At 60.8% G+C, this 23,339-nt stretch overlaps 2 protein-coding genes across 2 annotated transcripts; one reads left to right on the forward strand and one right to left on the reverse strand.

The window, feature by feature from the left end:
* The first annotated feature begins 363 nt into the window (after positions 1–363).
* INO80E (INO80 complex subunit E) lies at positions 364–7,437 on the forward strand. The gene is given in 8 exon segments (XM_065859533.2): positions 364–474; positions 2,562–2,632; positions 3,315–3,367; positions 3,988–4,054; positions 4,786–4,843; positions 5,529–5,654; positions 6,630–6,702; positions 6,705–7,437. Coding segments are annotated over 8 exon segments (624 nt in total). The 5' UTR covers positions 364–390; the 3' UTR covers positions 6,797–7,437.
* Positions 7,438–8,083: 646 nt separating this feature from the next.
* On the reverse strand, positions 8,084–22,419 carry MAZ (MYC associated zinc finger protein). Its single transcript, XM_071801377.1, has 5 exons — positions 22,372–22,419; positions 18,560–19,248; positions 15,530–15,593; positions 12,336–12,501; positions 8,084–8,218 (listed from the first exon to the last, which is right to left on the reverse strand). Exons 1-5 carry the CDS (start codon positions 22,402–22,404, stop codon positions 8,139–8,141), a joined length of 1,032 nt encoding a protein of 343 aa, XP_071657478.1. The 5' UTR covers positions 22,405–22,419; the 3' UTR covers positions 8,084–8,138.
* Positions 22,420–23,339: the final 920 nt, after the last annotated feature.

Raw genomic sequence — 23,339 nt, forward strand, 5'->3', positions numbered from 1 at the left:
CGTCCATGGGGCGGGAGGAGGCGGGAGAACCAATGGGGGTGGAGGGGGCGGGGCGAGCGGCGCCTATGAGCCAATGGGAAGCGAGCGGGGGGGCGGGGGAAGCACCGGGGTCAACGGGGAGCGCGGCTGAGCCAATAGGAAGCGAGCGGGCGGGGCGAACCGCTCCGTGAACCAATGGGAAGCGAGTGGGCGGGGCGAGCTGGCTGTTTCACCGGGGAGCGAGTGGGCGGGGCTCGCGGCGCCGCTGAACCAATGGGAACCGAGCGTGCGGGACGCGCGGCGCCCTGAGCCAATAGGGAGGGAGTAGGGGGGGGAGCGGCGGCGCTGAACCAATGGGGATGAAGCGGGGGGGGCTCCCGGCACTTCCGTGAAGGAGCCGGAAGTGCGGCCATGAACGGGGCGGGCGAGGTGGACGGCGGGGGCTACAAACGGCGCTACCGGGCCCTCAAGCGGCGCCTCAAGCTGCTGCTCTACGTGAGGGAAAGGGCGGGAAAGGGGGGGGAGGGGGGGCTTGGGGGAGGGGTGGGGGGGAACCCAGAGTGCGGGGGGGGATGGGGGCATTGGGGGTTCTGACCCATAAGTGGAGCCATACGTGGCCCCATAGACCCATAAGTGGCCCCATAGATACATAAGTGGCCCCATAGATACATAAGTGGCCCCATAGACCCATAAGTGGCCCCATAGACTCATAAATGGACCCATAAGTGGCCCCATAGACCCATAAGTGGACCCATGGACCCATAAGTGGCCCCATAAGTGGCCCCATAGACCCATAAGTGGACCCATGGACCCAGAACTGGACCCATAGACCCATAAATGGCCCCATAAGTGGATCTTTAGACCCAGAACCTACCCCATAGACCCATAAGTGGCCCCATAAGTGGCCCCATAGACCCATAAATGGACCCTTAGACTCGTAAGTGGCCCCATAAGTGGCCCCATAAGTGGACCCTTAGGCCCATAAGTGGCCCCATAGACCCATAAGTGGCCCCATAAGTGGCCCCATAGACCCATAAATGGACCCATGGACCCATAAGTGGCCCCATAAGTGGCCCCATAGACCCAGAACTGGACCCATTGTGACTTTTGGGTCTGAAATTGGGGATTTTGGGGCCTAAAATGGGGATTTTTGGGCTTAAAATTGTGAATTTGGGGCCTGAAATTGGGGATTTTGGGGCCTAAAGTGGGGATTTTGGGTCCTAAAATTGTGACTTTGGGGCCTAAAATGGGGATTTTTGGGGCCTAAAATGGGGAATTTTGTGGCAAAATTGGGGATTTTGGGGCCTAAAATGGGGACTTTTGGGCCTAAAATGGGGAATTTGAGGCCTAAATTGGGTCTTTTTGGATCAAATTTGGTGGCTTTTGGGTCAAAATTGGGCCTTTTTGGGTCTGAAATGGAGCATTTTGGGGCCTGGAATTGAGATTTTGGGGTGAAATTGGGGTTTTTGGGGTGAAATTGGGGTTTTGGGGGTGAAATTGGGGTTTTTGGGGGTGAAATTGGGGTTTTTTGGGGTGAAATTGGGGTTTTTGGGGGTGAAATTGGGGTTTTGGGGGGTGAAATTGGGGTTTTTTGGGCCTAAAATGGGGATTTTTGGGGTGAAATTGGGGTTTTTGGGGCCTAAAATGGGGATTTTTGGGGGTGAAATTGGGGTTTTTGGGGTGAAATTGGGGTTTTTGGGGTGAAATTGGGGATTTTGGGGGTGAAATTGGGGTTTTTGGGGGTGAAATTGGGGCTTTTTGGGCCTAAAATGGGGATTTTTGGGGTGAAATTGGGGTTTTTGGGGCCTAAAATGGGGATTTTTGGGGTGAAATTGGGGATTTTGGGGGTGAAATTGGGGTTTTTGGGGTGAAATTGGGGATTTTGGGGTGAAATTGGGGATTTTTGGGGGTGAAATTGGGTTTTTTTGGGGTGAAATTGGGGATTTTGGGGGTGAAATTGGGGTTTTTGGGGGTGAAATTGGGGCTTTTTGGGCCTAAAATGGGGATTTTTGGGGTGAAATTGGGGTTTTTGGGGCCTAAAATGGGGATTTTTGGGGTGAAATTGGGGATTTTGGGGGTGAAATTGGGGTTTTTGGGGGTGAAATTGGGGATTTTTGGGGTGAAATTGGGGTTTTTTGGGGGTGAAATTGGGGTTTTTGGGGGTGAAATTGGGGATTTTTGGGGTGAAATTGGGGATTTTTGGGGGTGAAATTTGGGTTTTTTGGGGTGGAATTGGGGATTTTTGGGGTGAAATTGGGGTTTTTTGGGGGTGAAATTGGGGTTTTTGGGGGTGAAATTGGGGATTTTTGGGGTGAAATTGGGGATTTTTGGGGGTGAAATTTGGGTTTTTTGGGGTGAAATTGGGGTTTTTGGGGGTGAAATTGGGGCTTGTTGGGCCTAAAATGGGGATTTTTGGGGTGAAATTGGGGTTTTTTGGGGTGAAATTGGGGATTTTTGGGGGTGAAATTGGGGCTTGTTGGGCCTAAAATGGGGATTTTGGGGGTGAAATTGGGGTTTTTGGGGTCGTTTCTGGGCGTTTTTCCTCCCGTTTTGCCCAAAATCGCCGTTTTTCGCCCCGAAAGGAGCAGGAATGCTTCCAGGACGAGCTCCGCAGGGCCCAGCGCAAACTGCTCAAGGTCTCGCGCGACAAAAGGTCCCGAAACCCCAGAAAATCAGCCCAAAATGCACCCGCCCCGCACTCCTGGGTCCCCTGGGGCACTCCTGGGTCCCTTGGGGCACTCCTGGGTCCCCCCCGAACTCCTGGGTCCCTCCCCGAACTCCTGGGTCCCTCCCGAACTCCTGGGTCCCTCCCCGAACTCCTGGGTCCCTCCCGAACTCCTGGGTCCCTCAGAACTCCTGGGTCCCTTGGGGCACTCCTGGGTCCCTCCCCGCACTCCTGGGTCCCTTGGGGCACTCCTGGGTCCCTCCCAAACTCCTGGGTCCCTCCCCGAACTCCTGGGTCCCTCCCCAAACTCCTGGGTCCCTCCCGAACTCCTGGGTCCCTCCCCGAACTCCTGGGTCCCCCCCCGAACTCCTGGGTCCCCCCCGAACTCCTGGGTCCCTTGGGGCACTCCTGGGTCCCTCCCGAACTCCTGGGTCCCTCCCCGAACTCCTGGGTCCCTCCTGAACTCCTGGGTCCCTCCCGCACTCCTGGGTCCCTCCCGAACTCCTGGGTCCCCCCCGAACTCCTGGGTCCCCTGGGGCACTCCTGGGTCCCTCCCGAACTCCTGTGTCCCCCCCGAACTCCTGGGTCCCTCCCCGAACTCCTGGGTCCCTCCCGAACTCCTGGGTCCCTCCCGGACGCCTGGGTCCCTCACACCCCCTTTCCCCCCCAGTTATTTGCTGGACCGGTTGCTGCTCTATGAGAACGTGGATGACGAGACCACAGGTAAGGGGGAGGGGGGGCACTTATGGGGCTGGGGGGGGCACTTGGGGGTCACTATGGGGCAGCTATGGGGCACTTATGGGTCAGTTTGGGGTCACTATGGGGAAGTTGGGGTTCAACGTGGGGCACTGGGGGGGTCCCTATGGGGCAATTTGGGGTCGATTTCAGGCACTTATGGGGCTGGGGGGGACTTGGGGGTCGCTATGGGTCGCTATGGGGCAGTTATGGGTCAGTTTGGGGCCAATATGGGGAAGTTGGGGGTTAATATGGGGCACTGGGGGGGTCACTATGAGGCAGCTATGGGTGGATTTCAGGCACTTATGGGGCTGGGGGGGACTTGGGGGTCGCTATGGGGCAGTTATGGGGCATTTTGGGGCCACTTGGGGGTCACTATGGGGAAGTGGGGGGGGTCGCTATGGGGCAATTTGGGGTCAATTTCAGGCACTTATGGGGCTGGGGGGCACTTGGGGTTCACTATGGGGCAGATATGGGTCACTATGGGGCAGTTATGGGTCAATTGGGGGTCACCGTGGGGCAGTTGTGGGGCTGGGGAAGACACTTGTGGGTCGCTGTGGGTCACGGGGGGTTGGTCATTGGGTCCCCATTGGCTCCTCCCCCCATAGATTCGGAGGCCACGGCGACGTCCGACAGCGACGGGGACGGGAACAAGGGCAGCGACGGCGGGAAGAGGTGGGGGCGGGGCCAAGATGGCCGCTGCCAGCATCCAAGATGGCTGCCGGGGGTGTGGGAGGGGTTCCAAGATGGCCGCCAGGGTTCAACATGGCCGCCCCCAGCATCCAATATGGCTGCCAAAGTCATGGGTGGGGTTCCAATATGGCCGCCAGCATCCAATATGGCCGCCCTCAGCATCCAATATGGCTGCCGGGGTGGTGGGTGGGGCTCCAATATGGCCACCCCCAACATCCAATATGGCCGCTGGGGTCATGGGAGGGGTTCCAAGATGGCCGCCATCATCCAATATGGCCGCCTTCAGTATCCAATATGGCCGCCAAGGTCATGGGCGGGGTTTCAAGATGGCTGCCAGAATCCAATATGGCCGTCTCTAGTATCCAATATGGCCGCCAGGGTCATGGGCCGGGTTTCAATATGGCTGCCATCATCCAATATGGCCGCCTTCAGTATCCAATATGGCCGCCAAGGTCATGGGCGGGGTTCCAATATGGCCGCCTCGAGTATCCAATATGGCCGCCAGAGTGGTGGGCGGGGCTCCAAGATGGCCGCCAGAATCCAATATGGCCGCCCTCAGTATCCAATATGGCTGCCGGGGTCATGGGCGGGGTTCCAATATGGCCACCAGAATCCAATATGGCCGCCCTCAGTATCCAATATGGCCGCCAGGGTGGTGGGCGTGGCTCCAAGATGGCCCCGCCCCCCCCGACCCCGCCCATTTCCCCCCACAGGAAGCGCAGCCCCTCCCCCCCCACATCTGCCTTCCAGGCCCCGCCCACTCCATATATGGTGAGTGATTGTGGCCCCACCCCCTTGTACCCCCCGACCAATTGCAGCTTGGGGGCGTGGCCTGGACCCCTTCCCCCTCCCATTTCCCATGCGGCTCCGCCCCCTTTACCCCCAACCAATCCCAATGAGGGGGCGTGGCGTGGACCCCCTTCCCCCTCCCATTTCCCATGCGGCTCCGCCCCCTTTACCCCCAACCAATCCCAATGAGGGGGCGTGGCCTGCACCCCCTTCCCCCTCCCATTTCCCATGCGGCTCCGCCCCCTTTACCCCCAACCAATCCCAGCGAGGGGGCGTGGCCTGGACCCCCTTCCCCCTCCCATTTCCCATGCGGCTCCGCCCCCTTTACCCCCAACCAATCCCAGCAAGGGGGTGTGGCCTGCACCCCCTTCCCCCCCATTCCCCTGCAGCTCCGCCCCCTTTACCCCCCAACCAATCCCAGCAAGGGGGCGTGGCCTGGACCCTCTTCCCCCTCCCATTTCCCATGTGGCTCCGCCCCATTTACCCCCCAACCAATCCCAGCAAGGGGGGTGTGGTCTGGACCCTCCCCATTCCCATGTGACTCCGCCCCCTTTACCCCCAACCAATCCCAGCTCAGGGGGGCGTGGTCTCCCCCCCACCCTCTCCATCCAATGGGAGCTGGGGGGCGTGTCCTCTGCTGACCCCACCCCCCCCATGCCCTTTCCAGGTGACCACGCCCCCCTTCAGCCCATTGCCCAATGAGCTGCTGGCCCCGCCCGACGGGCCTCGCCCCCCCAGGCCCCGCCCCCCCGGCCCCGCCCGGCGCAGCCGAAGCTCCAACAGGCGCCTGCAGGTCCGGGGGGCGCTATGGGGCGCTATGGGGTGCTATGGGGCACTATGGGGTGCTATGGGGCGCTATGGGGCGCTATGGGGTGCTATGGGGCGCTATGGGGCGGTGTGGGGCACAGGGGGGCTGGGGTCCTCTATGGGGCCAGGGGGCACTTGGGGGGCTGGGGGGGGGGTCAATATGTGGGGTTGGGGGGGAGTTATGGGGCACTTGGGGGTCGATGTGTGGGGCTCGGGGGTCTGGGAGGGTCACTTGTGGGTCACTTATGGGTCAGTGTGTGGGTCTGGGGGGTCACTTATGGGTCTGGGAGGGTCACTTGTGGGTCACTTATGGGTCAATGTGTGGGTCGGGGGTCACTTATGGGTCTGGAGGGTCACTTATGGGTCACTTATGGGTCAACGTGTGGGTCTGGGGGGGGGGTCACTTATGGGTCTGGGAGGGTCACTTGTGGGTCACTTATGGGTCAATGTGTGGGTTTGTGGTCACTTATGGGTCTGGGAGGGTCACTTATGGGTCAACGTGTGGGTCTGGGGGGGTCACTTATGGGTCAATGTGTGGGTCCATGGGATCACTTATGGGTCTGGGAGGGTCAGTTATGGGTCTGAGAGGGTCACTTGTGGGTCAATGTGTGGGTCGGGGGTCACTTATGGGTCAAGGTGTGGGTCTGGGGGGTCTGGGAGGGTCACTTATGGGTCACTTATGGGTCAGTGTGTGGGTCGGGGGTCACTTATGGGTCTGGGAGGGTCACTTATGGGTCACTTATGGGTCAATGTGTGGGTCTGGGGTCACTTATGGGTCAATGTGTGGGTCTGGGGTCACTTATGGGTCAACGTGTGGGTCTGGGGGGGTCACTTGCGGGTGAATGTGTGGGTCGGGGATCACTTATGGGTCACCTATGGGTCGACGTGTGGGTCTGGGGGGGTCACTTATGGGTCAATGTGTGGGTCTATGGTCACTTACGGGTCCCTTATGTCCCCCCAGCCCCCCCCCGCGCCCCCGTTCCCCCTCCCCCCGGCCCCTCCCCCGCTGCCCGGTGCCCTCCCCCGGCGGCTGCTGAGCCGAGGGGGGGGGAGGGGCCGGGGGGGGAGGGGAGCGGGGACGACGCCCTGGACGGGGACGACGAGCTGGTGATTGACATCCCCGAGTGACCTCTGACCTCTGACCCCGCCTGACCCCCGGAGTGGCGATGATTGACAGCCCGAGGGATCCCATGTGACTTCTGAGTGGCGATGATTGACAACCCAAGTGACCCCATGTGACCCCTGGGAGCCCACGTGACCCCAGAGCAAGGATGATTGACAGCCCAAGTGACCCCATGTGACCCCTGAGTGGCCATTGATTGACAACCCAAGTGACCCCATGTGACCCCTGGGAGCCCACGTGACCCCGGAGCAAGGATGATTGACAGCCCAAGTGACCCCATGTGACCCCACGTGACCCCGGAGCAAGGATGATTGACAGCCCAAGTGACCCCATGTGACCCCACGTGACCCCGGAGCAAGGATGATTGACAGCCCAAGTGACCCCATGTGACCCCACGTGACCCCGGAGCAAGGATGATTGACAACTGGAGTGACCCCATGTGACCCCTGGGACCTCACGTGACCCCCGATTGGCCGTTGATTGACAACCCAAGTGACCCCTGGGACCTCATGACCCCATGTGACCCCGGAGTGGCGATGATTGACAGCCCAAGTGACCCCATGTGACCCTGGAGCAAGAATGATTGACAACCCAAGTGACCCCATGTGACCCCCAAGTGGCCATTGATTGACAGCCCAAGTGACCCACGTGATTGATTGACAACCCAAGTGACCTTTGACCCCCCCCCGTGACCCCCAGGGACCCATTTGGGGAATAAAATCGACGTTCAGACCCCGCCCCCTTTTGACTCCGCCCCCTGAAGCCCCGCCCCCTTCAGACCCCACCCTTCGAGCCCCACCCCTTAGGCCACACCCCATTTAGACCCCACCCCCTTTAAGCTCCACCCCCCTTAGGCCCCAACGCCTTTGGTCTCCACCCACTCCTGGCCCCGCCCCTTTAAGCCCCACCCCCGTAGGCCACGCCCCATTTAGACCCCTCCCTCTTTAAGCTCCACCCTTAGACCCCTCCCCCTTTAAGCCCCACCCCCTCGGGCCACGCCCATGTAGGCCACACCCATTTAGACTCCACCCCCTTTAAGCCCCACCCCCTTAGGCCACGCCCCATTTAGACCCCACCCCCTTTAGACCCCCCCACCCCCCTTATCCCTCCATTTAGACCCCACCCCCTTGAAGCCCCGCCCCCTCCAGGCCCCTCCCCCCCAGTGGGCGGAGCCTCGGGCGCCTCTTGCCTTTTATTCCCCCATTGATACAAAAGGCCCCTCCCCCCCATTCCCCCCCCCTCCACCGCCCGGGGGGCGGAGCCTCCACGGAAGCCCCGCCCCCTCCCGACCCCGCCCACCCCCCGCCGCCGTCCAAGCCCCGCCCCCCGCCCCCCGCCCCTCCCCCTTCACCAGGGCGCCCCCTCCAGGGGCAGCGCGGGCACAGCGGGGGAGGGGCCGCCCGGGGGCGCCAGGGGGCAGGAACCGCCTGGGGGGGAGGGGGAGGGGAGGGGAGGGGAGGGGGGGTCACCGGGGGGCTGGGGGTGCCCCATGGATCCACCCCATAGATCCACAGATCCACCCCATGGATCCGACCCATAGATCCAGCCCATAGACCTGACCCATGGGTCTGACCCACGGATCTGACCCATAGATCCACCCCATAGATCCACCCCATAGATCCGACCCATAGATCCAGAGATCCACCCCATGGATCCGACCCATAGATCCAGAGATCCACCCCATAGATCCACCCCATAGATCCACCCCATGGATCCACCCCATGGATCCACCCCATGGATCCAGAGATCCACCCCATAGAGCCGACCCATAGATCCATAGATCCACCCCATAGATCCACCCCATAGATCCACCCCATAGATCTGACCCATAGATCCAGCCCATAGACCTGACCCATGGGTCTGACCCACGGATCTGACCCATAGATCCATAGATCCACCCCACAGATCCAACCCATAGACCCATAGATCCACCCCATAGACCCATAGACCTGACCCACAGATCCAACCCATAGATCCATAGATCCACCCCATAGATCCACCCCATAGATCCATAGATCCACCCCATAGATCCACCCCATAGACCCACAGATCCACCCCATAGATCCATAGATCCACCCTATAGATCCAACCCATAGACCTGACCCATAGATCTGACCCATAGATCTGGCCCATGGATCTGACCCATGGATCTGTGGGGCTGCCCCATAGATCTGACCCATAGATCCCACCCCACATCCCCACCTCCCCACCCATTTCCCACCCCAAATCGCCCCCAAATCCCCCCCATTTCTGCCCCAATCGCCCCCATTTTCGCACCCCACACCCCCCACATTGCGCCCCACACCCTGCCCCATAGATCCTGCCCCATAGACCCCACTTCATCACCCATTTCCCACCCATTTCCCACCCCAAATCGCCCCCAAATCCCCCACATTTCTCCCCCAATCGCCCCCATTTTCGCACCGTGTGCCCCCCACCCCCTGCCCCATAGATTGTGCCCCATAGATCCCCACCTTCCCACCCATTTCCCACCCCAAATCGCCCCCAAAACCACCCCAAAATGGCCCCAAATCCCCCCCATTTCTCCCCCAATCTCCCCCATTTTCGCACCCCACACCCCCCACATTGCGCCCCACATCCTGCCCCATAGATCCCGCCCCACATCCCGCCCCATAGATCCCACTTCATCACCCATTTCCCACCCATTTCCCACCCCAAAACGCCCCCAAATCCCCCCCATTTCTCCCCCAATCGCCCCCATTTTCGCACCCCACACCCTGCCCCACATCCCGCCCCATAGATCCCCACCTTCTCACCCATTTCCCACCCCAAATCGCCCCCAAATCGCCCCCAAATCCCCCCCATTTCTCCCCCAATCGCCCCCATTTTCACACCGTGTGCCCCCCACCCCCTGCCCCATAGATTGTGCCCCATAGATCCCCACCTCCCCACCCATTTCCCACCCCAAATCGCACCCAAAACCACCCCAAAGTGGCCCCAAATCCCCCCCATTTCTCCCCTGATCTCCCCCATTTTCGCACCCCACACCCCCCACATTGCACCCCACACCCAGCCCCATAGATCCTGCCCCATAGATCCCCACCTTCCCACCCATTTCCCACCCCAAAACGCCCCCAAATCCCCCCCATTTGTCCCCCAATCGCCCCCATTTTCACTCCAACTGCCCCATAGATCCCACCCCATAGCTCCCGCCCCATAGCTCCTGTCTGTGTCGTCGATCTCCTGCCCATTGCCCACCCCAAATCGACCCAAATGGCCCCAAATCCCCCCCATTTCTCCCCCGATCGCCCCCATTTTCGCACCCCACACCCCCCACATTGCGCCCCACACCCTGCCCCACATCCCACCCCATATCCTGCCCCATAGATCCCACTTCATCACCCATTTCCCACCCCAAATCGCCCCCAAATCCCCCCCATTTCTCCCCCAATTGCCCCCATTTTCGCACCCCACACCCCCCACATTGTGCCCCACACCCTGCCCCACACCCTGCCCCATAGATCCCCACCTTCCCACCCATTTCCCACCCATTTCCCACCCCAAAACGCCCCCAAATCCCCCCCATTTCTGCCCCAATCTCCCCCATTTTCACACCATGTATCCCCCACATTGCGCCCCACACCCTGCCCCATAGATCCTGCCCCATAGATCCCACTTCATCACTCATTTCCCACCCCAAATCGCACCCAAAACCACCCCAAAACGCCCCCAAATCCCCCCCATTTCTCCCCTGATCTCCCCCATTTTCGCACCCCACACCCCCCACATTGCGCCCCACACCCTGCCCCATAGATCCCGCCCCACATCCCCACCTCCCCACCCATTTCCCACCCCAAATCGCCCCCAAATCCCCCCCATTTCTCCCCCAATCTCCCCCATTTTTGCACCCCACACCCCCCACATTGCGCCCCACACCCTGCCCCACATCCCACCCCACATCCCGCCCCATAGACCCCACTTCATCACCCATTTCCCGCCCATTTCCCACCCCAAATCGCCCCCAAATCGCCCCCATTTCTCCCCCAATCTCCCCCATTTTCACACCATGTGCCCCCCACATTGCGCCCCACACCCTGCCCCACATCCCACCCCACATCCCGCCCCATAGATCCCACTTCATCACCCATTTCCCACCCCAAATCTCGGCCGTTTCTGCCCTGATCGCCCCCATTTTTGCACCGTGTGCCCCCCACATTGCGCCCCACATCCTGCCCCACATTGTACCCCATAGATCCCGCCCCACATCCCCACCTCCCCACCCATTTCCCACCCATTTCCCACCCCAAAACGCCCCCAAATCCCCCCATTTCTCCCCCGATCGCCCCCATTTTCACACCATGTGCCCCCCACATTGCGCCCCACATTGTGCCCCATAGATCCCCACCTTCCCACCCATTTCCCACCCATTTCCCACCCCAAATCACCCCCAAAACGCCCCCAAATCCCCCCCATTTCTCCCCCGATCTCCCCCATTTTCACACCCCACACCCCTCACATTGCGCCCCACACCCTGCCCCACATCCCACCCCACATCCCGCCCCACAGATCCCACTTCATCACCCATTTCCCACCCCAAATCGCACCCAAAACCACCCCAAAATGGCCCCAAATCCCCCCCATTTCTCCCCCAATCGCCCCCATTTTCGCACCCCACACCCTGCCCCACATCTCTGCCCCATAGATCCCCACCTCCCCACCCATTTCCCACCCCAAATCGCACCCAAAACCACCCCAAAATGGCCCCAAATCCCCCCCATTTCTCCCCCGATCTCCCCCATTTTCACTCCAACTGCCCCATAGCTCCTGCCCCATAGCTCCTGTCTGTGACGTCAATTTCCCGCCCATTTCCCACCCCAAATTGACCCAAATCGCCCCCAAATCCCCCCCATTTCTCCCCCGATCTCCCCCATTTTCGCACCCCACACCCCCCACATTGCGCCCCACACCCTGCCCCACATCTCTGCCCCATAGATCCCCACCTCCCCACCTATTTCCCACCCATTTCCCACCCCAAATCACACCCAAAACCACCCCAAAATGGCCCCAAATCCCCCCCATTTCTCCCCCAATCTCCCCCATTTTCGCACCGTGTGCCCCCCACATTGTGACCCACATTGTGCCCCATAGATCCCCACCTTCCCACCCATTTCCCACCCCAAATCGCCCCCAAATCCCCCCCATTTCTCCCCCGATCTCCCCCATTTTCGCACCCCACACCCCCCACCCCCTGCCCCATAGATTGTGCCCCATAGATCCCCACCTTCCCACCCATTTCCCACCCATTTCCCACCCCAAATCGCACCCAAAACGCCCCCAAATCCCCCCCATTTCTCCCCCAATCGCCCCCATTTTCACTCCAACTGCCCCATAGATCCTGCCCCATAGCTCCTGTCTGTGATGTCGATCTCCTGCCCATTTCCCACCCATTTCCCACCCATTTCCCACCCCAAATCGCCCCCAAATCCCCCCCATTTCTCCCCCGATCTCCCCCATTTTCGCACCGTGCGCCCCCCACATTGCGCCCCACACATCGCCCCACACATCCCGCCCCACAGATCCCACCTTTGCTGCAGAGCTCGCAGTGGTGCGGGGCCGCGTGCCCCTTGACGTGGTCGCCGACGTAGGCGGCGCTGAGCAGTTTCCCGCACACGTGGCACGGGACCTTCTCCTCGTGCCGCACGGCGTGGGCGCGCAGCCGGTCCTTGGTGGCGAACGCCGCCTCGCACGTCTGCACATGGGGGGCAATGTGTGGGGCGATGTGTGGGGCAGGGTGTGGGGGGCACACGGTGCGAAAATGGGGGAGATCGGGGCAGAAACGGCCGAGATTTGGGGCCAATTTGGTGCCGATTTGGGGTGTGAAATGACACCAAAAATGGGGATGTGGGGCGGGATCTATGGGGCAGGGTGTGGGGCGCAATGTGGGGGGTGTGGGGTGCGAAAATGGGGGAGATCAGGGAAGAAATGGGGGGGATTTGGGGGCATTTTGGGGTGGGAAATGGGTGGGAAATGGGTGATGAACTGGGATCTATGGGGCGGGATGTGGGGTGGGATGTGGGGCGCAATGTGGGGGGTGTGGGGTGCAAAAATGGGGGAGATCGGGGGAGAAATGGGGGGGATTTGGGGCCATTTTGGGGTGGTTTTGGATGCGATTTGGGGTGGGAAATGGGTGGGAAATGGGTGATGAAGTGGGATCTATGGGGCAGGATGTGGGGCGGGATCTATGGGGCAGTTGGAGTGAAAATGGGGCCAATTGGGGGAGAAATGGGGGGGATTTGGGGGCGATTTGGGGTGGGAAATGGGTGGGAAATGGGTGATGAAGTGGGATCTATGGGGCAGGATCTATGGGGCAGGGTGTGGGGCGCAATGTGGGGGGTGTGGGGTGCAAAAATGGGGGAGATCGGGGGAGAAATGGGGGGGATTTGGGGCCATTTTGGGGTGGTTTTGGGTGCGATTTGGGGTGGGAAATGGGTGGGAAATGGGTGGGAAGGTGGGGATCTATGGGGCAGGATCTATGGGGCTGGGTGTGGGGGGTGTGGGGTGAGAAAATGGGGGCGATTGGGGGAGAAATGGGGGGGATTTGGGGGCAATTTGGGGTGGGAAATGGGTGGGAAATGGGTGGGAAGGTGGGGATCTATGGGGCAGAGATGTGGGGCAGGGTGTGGGGCGCAATGTGGGGGGTGTGGGGTGAGAAAATGGGGGAGATCGGGGGAGAAATGGGGGGGATTTGGGGGCATTTTGGGGTGGGAAATGGGTGGGAAATGGGTGGGAAATGGGTGATGAAGTGGGGTCTATGGGGCAGGATCTATGGGGCTGGGTGTGGGGGGTGTGGGGTGAGAAAATGGGGGCGATCAGGGGAGAAATGGGGGGGATTTGGGCCCATTTTGGGGTGGTTTTGGATGCGATTTGGGGTGGGAAATGGGTGGGAAATGGGTGATGAAGTGGGATCTATGGGGCACAATCTATGGGGCTGGGCATGGGGGGCACACGGTGAGAAAATGGGGGCGATTGGGGGAGAAATGGGGGAGATTTGGGGGCAATTTGGGGTGGGAAATGGGTGGGAAATGGGTGATGAAGTGGGATCTATGGGGCGGGATGTGGGGCGGGATCTATGGGGTGGGATCTATGGGGCAGTTGGAGTGAAAATGGGGCCGATTGGGGGAGAAATGGGGGGGATTTGGGGCCATTTTGGGGTGGTTTTGGGTGCGATTTGGGGTGGGAAATGGGTGGGAAACTGGGGATCTATGGGGCAAGATGTGGGGCAGGATCTATGGGGTGGAGCTATGGGGCAGAGCTATGGGGCACAGGGAGCAAAATGGGCTCATTTTGGGGCAAAATGGGCTCATTTGGGGGCAATTTGGGCTCATTTTGGGGCGGGATTTTGACGTCGCGGGCAGGATCTATGGGGTGGGATCTATGGGGCGGAGCTATGGGGCGGATCTATGGGGCACAGAGAGCAATATGGGCTCATTTTGGGGCAATTTGGGCTCATTTTGGGGCGTTTTGGGCTCATTTTGGGGCGTTTTGGGGCGGGATTTTGACGTCGCGGGCAGGATCTATGGGGCGGGATCTATGGGGCGGATCTATGGGGCGGATCTATGGGGCAGAGGGAGCAATATGGGCTCATTTTGGGGCAAAATGGGCTCATTTTGGGGCGTTTTGGGGCGGGATTTTGACGTCGCGGGCAGGATCTATGGGGCGGGATCTATGGGGCGGATCTATGGGGCGGATCTATGGGGCAGAGGGAGCAATATGGGCTCATTTTGGGTCAATTTGGGCTTATTTGGGGGCAATTTGGGCTCATTTTGGGGCGGGATTTTGACGTCGCGGGCAGGATCTATGGGGCAGGATCTATGGGGCGGATCTATGGGGCCGATCTATGGGGCAGAGGAAGCAATATGGGCTCATTTTGGGGCAATTTGGGCTTATTTGGGGGCAATTTGGGCTCATTTTGGGGCGGGATTTTGACGTCGCGGGCAGGATCTATGGGGCGGGATCTATGGGGCGGATCTATGGGGCGGATCTATGGGGCAGAGGAAGCAATATGGGCTCATTTTGGGGCAATTTGGGCTCATTTGGGGGCAATTTGGGCTCATTTTGGGGCGGGATTTTGACGTCGCGGGTAGGATCTATGGGGCGGGATCTATGGGGCGGAGCTATGGGGCGGATCTATGGGGCACAGAGAGCAATATGGGCTCATTTTGGGTCAATTTGGGCTTATTTGGGGGCAATTTGGGCTCATTTTGGGGCGGGATTTTGACGTCGCGGGCAGGATCTATGGGGCGGGATCTATGGGGCAGGATCTATGGGGCAGAGGGAGCAAAATGGGCTCATTTTGGGGCAATTTGGGCTCATTTTGGGGCGTTTTGGGGCGGGATTTTGACGTCGCGGGCAGGATCTATGGGGCGGGATCTATGGGGCAGATCTATGGGGCCGATCTATGGGGCAGAGGGAGCAATATGGGCTCATTTTGGGGCAAAATGGGCTCATTTGGGGGCAATTTGGGCTCATTTTGGGGCGGGATTTTGACGTCGCGGGCAGGATCTATGGGGCGGATCTATGGGGCGGAGCTATGGGGCGGATCTATGGGGCACAGAGAGCAATATGGGCTCGTTTTGGGGCAATTTGGGCTCATTTTGGGGCGTTTTGGGGCGGGATTTTGACGTCGCGGGCAGGATCTATGGGGCGGGATCTATGGGGCGGGATCTATGGGGCGGATCTATGGGGCGGATCTATGGGGCGGATCTATGGGGCGGTACCTCGCACTTGAAGGGCCGCTCGGTGGAATGGACCTGCCGGACGTGGCTGTTGAGGTGGTCGGGCCTGCGGGGGAGGGGAGAGGGCGGTGACGTCATCGGGGACCAGTATGACCAGTATGGCCAGTATGGCCAGTATGGCCAGTATGGCCAGTATGACCAGTATGACCAGTATAACCAGTATCACCAGTATCACCAGTATCACCAGTATGACCAGTATGGCCAGTATGGCCAGTATGGCCAGTATGGCCAGTATGACCAGTATGACCAGTGTGACCAGTATGACCAGTATGGCCAGTATGGCCAGTATGACCAGTATGGCCAGTATGACCAGTATGACCAGTATGGCCAGTATGGCCAGTATGACCAGTATGACCAGTGTGACCAGTATGACCAGTAGGACCAGTATGGCCAGTATGACCAGTATGACCAGTATGACCAGTAGGACCAGTATGGCCAGTATGACCAGTATGACCAGTATGACCAGTATGGCCAGTATGACCAGTATGGCCAGTATGGCCAGTATGGCCAGTATGACCAGTATGACCAGTATGACCAGTATGGCCAGTATGGCCAGTATGACCAGTATGACCAGTATGACCAGTATGACCAGTATGACCAGTATGGCCAGTATGGCCAGTATGACCAGTATGGCCAGTATGGCCAGTATGACCAGTATGACCAGTATGACCAGTATGGCCAGTATGGCCAGTATGACCAGTATGGCCAGTATGACCAGTATGACCAGTATGGCCAGTATGGCCAGTATGACCAGTATGGTCAGTATGACCAGTATGACCAGTATGGTCAGTATGACCAGTATGGCCAGTATGACCAGTATGCCCAGTATGGCCAGTATGGCCAGTATGACCAGTATGGTCAGTATGACCAGTATGACCAGTATGGCCAGTATGACCAGTATGGCCAGTATGACCAGTATGACCAGTATGGCCAGTATGGCCAGTATGGCCAGTATGGCCAGTATGACCAGTATGACCAGTATGACCAGTATGGCCAGTATGACCAGTATGGCCAGTATGGCCAGTATGACCAGTATGACCAGTATGGCCAGTATGACCAGTATGACCAGTATGGCCAGTATGGCCAGTATGGCCAGTATGACCAGTATGACCAGTATGGCCAGTATGACCAGTATGACCAGTATGACCAGTATGGCCAGTATGACCAGTATGACCAGTATGGCCAGTATGACCAGTATGACCAGTATGACCAGTATGACCAGTATGACCAGTATAACCAGTATGGCCAGTATGACCAGTATCACCAGTATAACCAGTATGACCAGTATGACCAGTATGACCAGTATGGCCAGTATGGCCAGTATGGCCAGTATGACCAGTATGACCAGTATGACCAGTATGGCCAGTATGACCAGTATGGCCAGTATGACCAGTATGACCAGTATGGCCAGTATGACCAGTATGGCCAGTATGGCCAGTATGACCAGTATGACCAGTATGGCCAGTATGACCAGTATGACCAGTATGGCCAGTATGCCAACCCAATGCACCCAACCGAACTCAACCCAACTCAACTCAACCCAACCCAACCCAACCCAACCCACCCCAATGCACCCAACTCAACCCAACCCAACTCAACCCAACCCAACTCAACCCAACCCAATGCACCCAACCCAACGCACCCAATACAACTCAACCCAACCCAACCCAACTCAACCCAACTCAACCCAACCCAATGCACCCAATACAACTCAACCCAACTCAACCCAATGCAACTCAACCCAATGCACCCAACCCACCCCAATGCACCCAACTCAACCCAACTCAATGCACCCAACCCAACCCATCCCAATGCACCCAACCCAACCCAATGCACCCAACCCAACTCAACCCACCCCAGTGCACCCAACTCAACCCAACCCAACTCAACCCAACCCAATACAACTCAACCCAACTCAACCCAATGCAACTCAACCCAATGCACCCAACTCAACCCAACTCAATGCACCCAACCCAACCCATCCCAATGCACCCAACCCAACCCAACCCAACTCAACCCAACCCAATGCACCCAACCCAACCCAACTCAATGCAACTCAACCTAATGCACCCAACCCAACTCAACCCAATACACCCAACCCAACTCAACCCAATGCACCCAACCCAACTCAACCCAATGCACCCAACCCAACGCACCCAATACAACTCAACCCAACTCAACCCAATGCAACTCAACCCAATGCACCCAACTCAACCCAACTCAACCCAGTGCACCCAACCCAACTCAACCCAACCCAATGCACCCAACCCAACCCAACGCACCCAATCCAACTCAACCCAACCCAACCCAACTCAACCCGACCCAATGCAACTTAACCCAATGCACCCAACCCAACTCAACCCAATGCACCCAACCCAACTCAACCCACCCCAGTGCACCCAACCCAACCCAACTCAACCCGACCCAATGCAACTCAACCCAATGCACCCAACCCAACCCAATGCACCCAACTCAACCCAACGCAATCCAACTCAACTCAACCCAACCCAATGCACCCAACCCAACCCAACTCAATGCAACCCAACCCAACTCAATGCACCCAACCCAACTCAACCCACCCCAATGCACCCAACCCAACCCAACTCAACCCAACTCAATCCAGTGCACCCAACCCAACCCAACCCAATGCACCCAACCCAACCCAACTCAACCCGACCCAACCCAACCCAATGCACCCAACCCAACTCAACCCAATGCACCCAACCCAAGTCAATGCAACTCAACCTAATGCACCCAACCCAACTCCACCCAACCCAACGCACCCAATACAACTCAACCCAACTCAACCCAAAGCACCCAACCCAACTCAACCCACCCCAATGCACCCAACCCAACCCAACCCACCCAACCCAAACCAACTCAACCCAACCCACCCCAATCCAACCCAACTCAACCCACCCCAATCCAACCCAACCCAACCCAACCCAACCCAACCCAACGCACCCACCCCACCCCAACGCACCCACCCCACCCCACCCCGCCCCCACCCACCTGGAGAAGCTCTTCCCGCAGTGGCTGCACCCGTAGGGCTTGTGCACGGCCCCGTCGTGCGAGCGCACGTGGTGGCTCATCCTGTCCTTACGCTTGAAGCGCTGCTGGCACACGGGGCACTGGTGGGGCTTCTCGTCCGAGTGGGACAACTGGTGCCTCTTCAGGTGGTAGACGTCCCGAAACGCCTTCCCGCACATCTCGCACGCGTGGTTCTTCCTCCCGCGTCCCCCTTTATTCCCTCCCCCCGCCGCCCCCGTCCCCTCCAAGGCGGCGGCCGAGACGCTCAACAGGCTCAAGGGGACCATGGTTGGCATCTTCATGGCGGCGTTGCCGGCCCCCTGGGGGACGTTGGTGGCCTTGTGGGTGGCCTGGTGGCGTCGGAGGTTGTAGCCGTTCTTGAACTCCTTGGCGCAAAGGGCGCAGACGTGGGGGCCTTTGGATTTGGATTTGCGGGGGGGGTCCGGGGTGGGGGTGGTGGGGGGTTGGGGTTGGGCGGGGGGTTGGGGTGGTGGGGGTGGGGGTGGGGGTGGGGGAGGGGAAGGGCCCGGCGGGGGTTTGAGGGCGGCGGCGTCGACGGTGGGGGCGGGGGAGGGGGTGGGGGAGGGGGAGGGGGGGGCGGGGGGGAGGACGGGGAGGAGGTCGACGGGGAGGGGGGAGGGGTCGGGGGGGGGGGGAGGGGCGGCGGCGGCCTGTGGGGGGGAAAGGGGGGGTTAGTGGAGCGGTGGGGATGTGGGGGGGGGTGGGGACAGTGGGGGCTATGGGGGCACTGGGGGCTATGGGGACAATGGGGGCAATGGGGACACCGGGGTCAATTGGAGCTATGGGGGCAATGGGGCCAATGGGGGCAATGGGGACATTGGGGGCTATGGGGACACTGGGAGCTATGGGGACACTGGGGGCGATGGGGACACCGGGGCCAATTGGAGCTATGGGGGCAATGGGGCCAATGGGGACATTGGGGGCTATGGGGACAATGGGGACATTGGGAGCAATCAGGGCAATGGGAGCTATGGGGACACTGGGGGCACTGGGGGCTATGGGGACACTGGGGGCAATGGGGACATTGGGGGCAATGGGGGCAATGGGGGCAATGGGGGCATTGGGGGCTATGGGGGCAATGGGACAATGTGGTCACCAGGACTACTGGGGACATTGGGGGCAATGGGGACATTGGGAGCTATGGGGACACTGGGGGTTATGGGGACACTGGGGGTTATGGGGACACTGGGGGCTATGGGGACACTGGGGGCTATGGGGACATTGGGGGCTATGGGGACACTGGGGGCTATGGGGACACTGGGAGCTATGGGGACACTGCAGCCAATGGGGACATTGGGGACACTGGGGGCAATGGGGACATTGGGGACATTGGGGGCTATGGGGACACTGGGGGCAATGGGGGCTATGGGGACATTGGGGGCTATGGGGACACCGGAAGCTATGGGGACACTGTGTCTGTCCCAGTCCCCCCAGTATCCCCAGTGTCCCCATTGTCACCACCGTCCCCATCCACCCCAGACCCCCTGTCCTTCCCATCCCCTCCAGTCCCCCCAGTGTCCCCAGTGTCCCCACCCCCATCGTTCCAGTGTCCCCATCCCCCCAGTGTCCCCATCCCCCCAGTGTCCCCATTGTCCCCACCCCCATTGTCCCAGTGTCCCCATCCCCCCAGTGTCCCCATTGTCCCCACCCCCATTGTCCCAGTGTCCCCAGTCCCCCCAGTGTCCCCATTGTCCCCACCCCCATTGTCCCAGTGTCCCCATCCCCCCAGTGTCCCCATTGTCCCCACCCCCATTGCCCCAGTGTCCCCAGTCCCCCCAGTGTCCCCATTGTCCCCACCCCCATTGCCCCAGTGTCCCCAGTCCCCCCAGTGTCCCCATTGTCCCCACCCCCATTGTCCCAGTGTCCCCATCCCCCCAGTGTCCCCATTGTCACCACCCCCATTGTCCCAGTGTCCCCAGTCCCCCCAGTGTCCCCATTGTCACCACCCCCATTGTCCCAGTGTCCCCAGTCCCCCCAGTGTCCCCATTGTCACCACCCCCATTGCCCCAGTGTCCCCAGTCCCCCCAGTCTCTCCCAGTGTCCCCATAGCTCCCCCCATTGCCACCACTGTCCCCATCCCCCCAGTGTCCCCAATTCCCCCCCAGTCCCCCCACTGTCCCCATTGCCCCAGTGTCCCCAGTCCCCCCAGTCTCTCCCATTACCCCCACTGTCCCTATTGTCACCACTGTCCCCAGTCCCCCCAGTCCCCCCATTGCCCCCACTGTCCCCATCCCCCAGTGTCCCCAGTATCCCCAATTCCCCCCCAGTCTCTCCCATTACCCCCAGTGTCCCCATTGCCCCCCCGTCCCCATCCCCCCAGCCCCTCCCAGTTCCCCCAGTCCCCCCAGTCCCTCCCAGTCCCCCCATTGCCCCCCTGTCCCCATCCCCCAGTGTCCCCAGTACCCCCAATTCCCCCCCAGTCTCTCCCATTACCCCCAGTGTCCCCATTGCCACCACTGTCCCCATCCCCCCAGTATCCCCAGTATCCCCAATTGCCCCCCACTGTCCCCATTGCCCCCAGTGTCCCCAGTCCCTCCCAGTGTCCCCAGTATCCCCAATTGCCCCCCAGTGTCCCCATCCCCCCAGTATCCCCAGTCATCCCCAGTCCCCCCAGTCCCTCCCATTACTCCCAGTCCCCCCATTGCCCCCACTGTCCCCACCCCACCATTGTCCCCACTGCCACCACCATCCCCATTACCCCCAGTGCTCCCAGACCCCCCCAGTCCCTCCCAGTCCCCCCAGTCCCTCCCATTACCCCCACTGTCCCCACCCCAAAACCCCCCCAGTCCCTCCCAGTGCTCCCAGTCCCTCCCATTACCCCCAATGTCCCCATTGCCCCCACTGTCCCCAGTCCCCCAGTCTCTCCCATTACTCCCATTGCCCCCAGTCCCTCCCAGTCCCCCCCATTGTCACCACTGTCCCCACCCCCCCATTGCCGCCAGTCCCCCCAATTCCCCCCCAGTCTCTCCCATTACCCCCACTGTCCCCATTACCCCCACTGTCCCCAGTCCCTCCCAGTCCCCCCAGTCCCTCCCAGTGCTCCCAGTCCCTCCCAGTCCCCCCAGTCCCTCCCATTACCCCCAGTCCCCACATTGCCCCCATTGTCCCCACCCCCCCAGTGTCCCCATCCCCCCAGTCCCCCCAGTCCCTCCCAGTGCTCCCAGTCCCTCCCATTACCCCCAGTCCCCCCATTGCCCCCATTGTCCCCACCCCCCAGTGTCCCCAGTCCCCCCAATTCCCCCCCAGTCTCTCCCATTGCCCCCACTGTCCCCAGTATCCCCAGTATCCCCAGTATCCCCAATCCCCCCCCAGTCTCTCCCATTGCCCCCCCGTCCCCATCCCCCAGTGTCCCCAGTGTCCCCAATTCCCCCCAGTCCCTCCCATTACCCCCAGTTCCCCCATTGCCCCCATTGTCCCCACCCCCCCAGTCCCCCCAGTCCCTCCCAGTCCCCCCAGTCTCTCCCATTACCCCCAGTGTCCCCACCCCCCCAGTCCCCCCAGTCCCTCCCAGTGCTCCCAGTCCCCCCAATGTCCCCATTGCCCCCACTGTCCCCACCCCCCCAGTCCCCCCATTACCCCCCAGTCCCCCCATTGCCCCCATTGTCCCCACTCCCCCCACCCCCCCGTATCCCCCATTCCCCCCCATCCCCTCCATTCCCCCCCACCCCCCCCACTCCCCCCCACTCCCCCCATTCCCCCCCACCCCTCCCACTCCCCCCACCCCCCCCATTGTCCCCCCTCCCCCCCCCGTTGTCCCGAGCCCCGGGGGTGACCTGGAAGATGAATCCACCCCAGGTCGGGTCCATCGCGATCGCTATGGCGGCGCCGGGAGGGGGGGGGGGGGGGGGGGGGGGGCTGAAGGGGGGGGGGGGGGGTCCCTCACAGATCGGGGGGGGGGGTGCCCCTCTCTGATTGGTCCCCGCCCCCGCGGCGCTCGCTGATTGGCTGCGGCGGGGCCGCGCGCACAAAATGGCGTCTACGGGGAAAGGAGGGGGGGGAGGCGCTGCTGATTGGTGGCTGCACCACGTGATGGCGGCGCGGACACGCCCACCGAAGGGGGGAGGGAAAGGCGCATGCGCCGGGGTTGCTATGGAAACCACCCCCCCCCTCCTTTAAATCCAATGGGAGCGCGGAGCTGCGCTGTGATGGGCGGAGAGGGGAGGGGGGGTGGAGAGGCCGCGCCCTCCCTGGAAGCCACGCCCCCCCGCCTCAAGCCACGCCCCCTCAAGCCGCGCCGCTTTGGGAAGCCACGCCCCCCCCCATTGGGAACTACGGCAGCCAAACCACGCCCCTCAGTGGAAGCCACGCCCCTCAGGGGAAGCCACGCCCCTCAGGGGAAGCCACGCCTCCTCAAGCCGCGCCGCTTTGGGAAGCCACGCCCCCCCATGGGGAACTACGGCGGCCAAACCACGCCCCTCATTGGAAGCCACGCCCCCTAAAGCCACGCCCCCCAAGCCGCGCCGCTTTGGGAAGCCACGCCCCCCAATTGGGAACTACGACCCCCAAACCACGCCCCTCATTGAAAGCCACGCCCTTCAGTGGAAGCCACGCCCCCTCAAGCCGCGCCGCTTTGGGAAGCCACGCCCTCGCCATTGGATACTACGGCCCCCAAACCACGCCCCTCAGTAGAAGCCACGCCCCCCGTCAAGCCACACCCCCGTCAAGCTGCGTCGCTTTGGGAAGCCACGCCCCCCCAATTGGGAACTACGGCCCCAAACCACGCCCCATTTGGGAAGCCACG

The sequence above is a fragment of the Patagioenas fasciata genome, chromosome 37 (genome assembly GCF_037038585.1).
Source record: "Patagioenas fasciata isolate bPatFas1 chromosome 37, bPatFas1.hap1, whole genome shotgun sequence".
Lineage (NCBI taxonomy): Eukaryota > Metazoa > Chordata > Aves > Columbiformes > Columbidae > Patagioenas > Patagioenas fasciata.

Excerpts from the sequence above, each read along its gene's own strand:
- MAZ (XM_071801377.1), bottom strand. The coding sequence starts at position 22,404 with ATGGACCCGACCTGGGGTGGATTCATCTTCCAG. Across the intron at positions 19,249-22,371 it reads GGGGTGGATTCATCTTCCAG|GCCGCCGCCGCCCCTCCCCC; the intron begins GTCACCCCCGGG and ends TCCCCCCCACAG. Across the intron at positions 15,594-18,559 it reads TGCGGGAAGAGCTTCTCCAG|GCCCGACCACCTCAACAGCC; the intron begins GTGGGTGGGGGC and ends CCTCCCCCGCAG.